Source organism: Sinocyclocheilus anshuiensis, unplaced genomic scaffold (genome assembly GCF_001515605.1).
Source record: "Sinocyclocheilus anshuiensis isolate Anshui unplaced genomic scaffold, SAMN03320099.WGS_v1.1 scaffold211, whole genome shotgun sequence".
In the NCBI taxonomy this organism is placed as follows: domain Eukaryota; kingdom Metazoa; phylum Chordata; class Actinopteri; order Cypriniformes; family Cyprinidae; genus Sinocyclocheilus; species Sinocyclocheilus anshuiensis.
In genome coordinates, this window is record NW_015548195.1 from 120,391 (window position 1) to 121,922 (window position 1,532).

At 35.8% G+C, this 1,532-nt stretch overlaps 1 protein-coding gene across 1 annotated transcript in view; it reads right to left on the minus strand.

The window, feature by feature from the left end:
• The window catches only part of LOC107653173 (pyruvate dehydrogenase E1 component subunit beta, mitochondrial), a 7,229-nt gene extending 6,337 nt beyond the window's left edge, over positions 1 to 892 (minus strand). Inside the window, exons 1-2 of the mRNA XM_016439822.1 lie at positions 820 to 892; positions 663 to 722 (exon numbers count right to left, since the gene is read on the minus strand). Of these exons, the coding sequence (XP_016295308.1) occupies positions 663 to 722; positions 820 to 855 (96 nt within the window). The 5' untranslated portion in view covers positions 856 to 892. The remainder of the gene's footprint in view (positions 1 to 662; positions 723 to 819) is intronic.
• Between the last annotated feature and the right edge of the window lie 640 nt (positions 893 to 1,532).

A 1,532-nucleotide genomic window follows, 5' to 3' on the forward strand; every position in this document is an offset into this window, starting at 1 on the left:
TATACACACACAGTATATATACACACATCTGGTATTCATATGATACAAAAAAAAACATAATACCATGGTACATACTAGCAAAAACAAACAAAACATGACTTTATCATGATAAATATGGGGGGAAAAAACTATAGCATAGCTATGGTACCAATGAATGTAAATTAAAACATGGTAAATGTCTAAAATACCAAGGTATTACCATGGTAAATATAAATCGAACAGAAATATGGCTTTACCATGTTACATATGGAAAAATTATGGCATTACCATTGAATATTCCCAAAGAAAGTCAATTAAAACATGGTAAATGTCCAAAATACCAAGATTTTACAATGGTACATATTAAGAACAAACAAACATGGATTTACCATGGTACACGTGTGTGTGTGTGTGTGTGTGTGGGAGGGCTATGACATTATCATGGAATATAACCAAAGAAATTAAATGCTCATAATACTACAGTATTACCACAGTACACACCCAAAACATGACATTACCGCGCTGTTTTTGTTAGCGCTCTTGACATGTACAGTGCACTCTGTAGGACTCAATTGTGACCACTAATCGACTGACCAAACATACCAATAATCGACAGACTTCACAGCGGATTTCTGATGGTTTGGTGTTTATCTGCTGAAGGTGAGAGCAGCAGCATCACTGACCTGCACCGCAGCCGGCGGCGTCCTGTGAAACTCCCGCCTCAAACCCGCTGAAACGGCATTCTGAGTGACAAACACACAGCCATAGCAGTCTCAACGCTTTCATCTCATTATTATGACCGTAATATGTTGCTAATGTGTCATATTTCCACACAAATACCTTCCCCGAGCGCAAGAAACACCTCAGAGACGCCATGTTTCACTATCCTCTGTCTGGAGGCGGGGCTGCCATGCCAGCGGTTTCGACCAATCAGAGGGCGCGTTGTGAAATCAAAACAGGAAACACAGTGACAGCGACCAATCAGTGCAGCCGAATCATGACAGAACGGAAGGTGCCGTAAGACTGTCATTGGGCGTCCAAGGGCAAGAGAAAAATCTTTATAGAAACCCAAAAAAATTCAATGATTTCTAAAATAAATTGCTTCACTATTAAAAAAAAAGATAAATATGACGCAATTTTCATTAATGTTAAAATGTGGTCATGTTAAAAATGGACTAAAATCGACTAAACTAGTTTTAATTGTTGTCAGATGTCTAAACTATGCCATAAATACAGGGTCAGTAATGCCAAAACCATTTTATTAAAAACCATCAGTTTTTAATATTTAGTATCAGTTAAAATAATATTAATAATGCATATAAAAGTAGTAGTATAAATAAACTAGTACATATAACTTTTAGTAATATTAACTATAATTTATATTAACTACATTTACAATGTAATTATAATCTACATGAGATCTCTCACTGTTTCTCCCCATCTAATATGTATTCTGAATTTGATTTGATACAAGCATAAAGACCATAGATCATAGATCCATGACCTTCCAAATTTTGTTTCTATCAAGTCAGGCACTTTGTTCAAATCGCCAT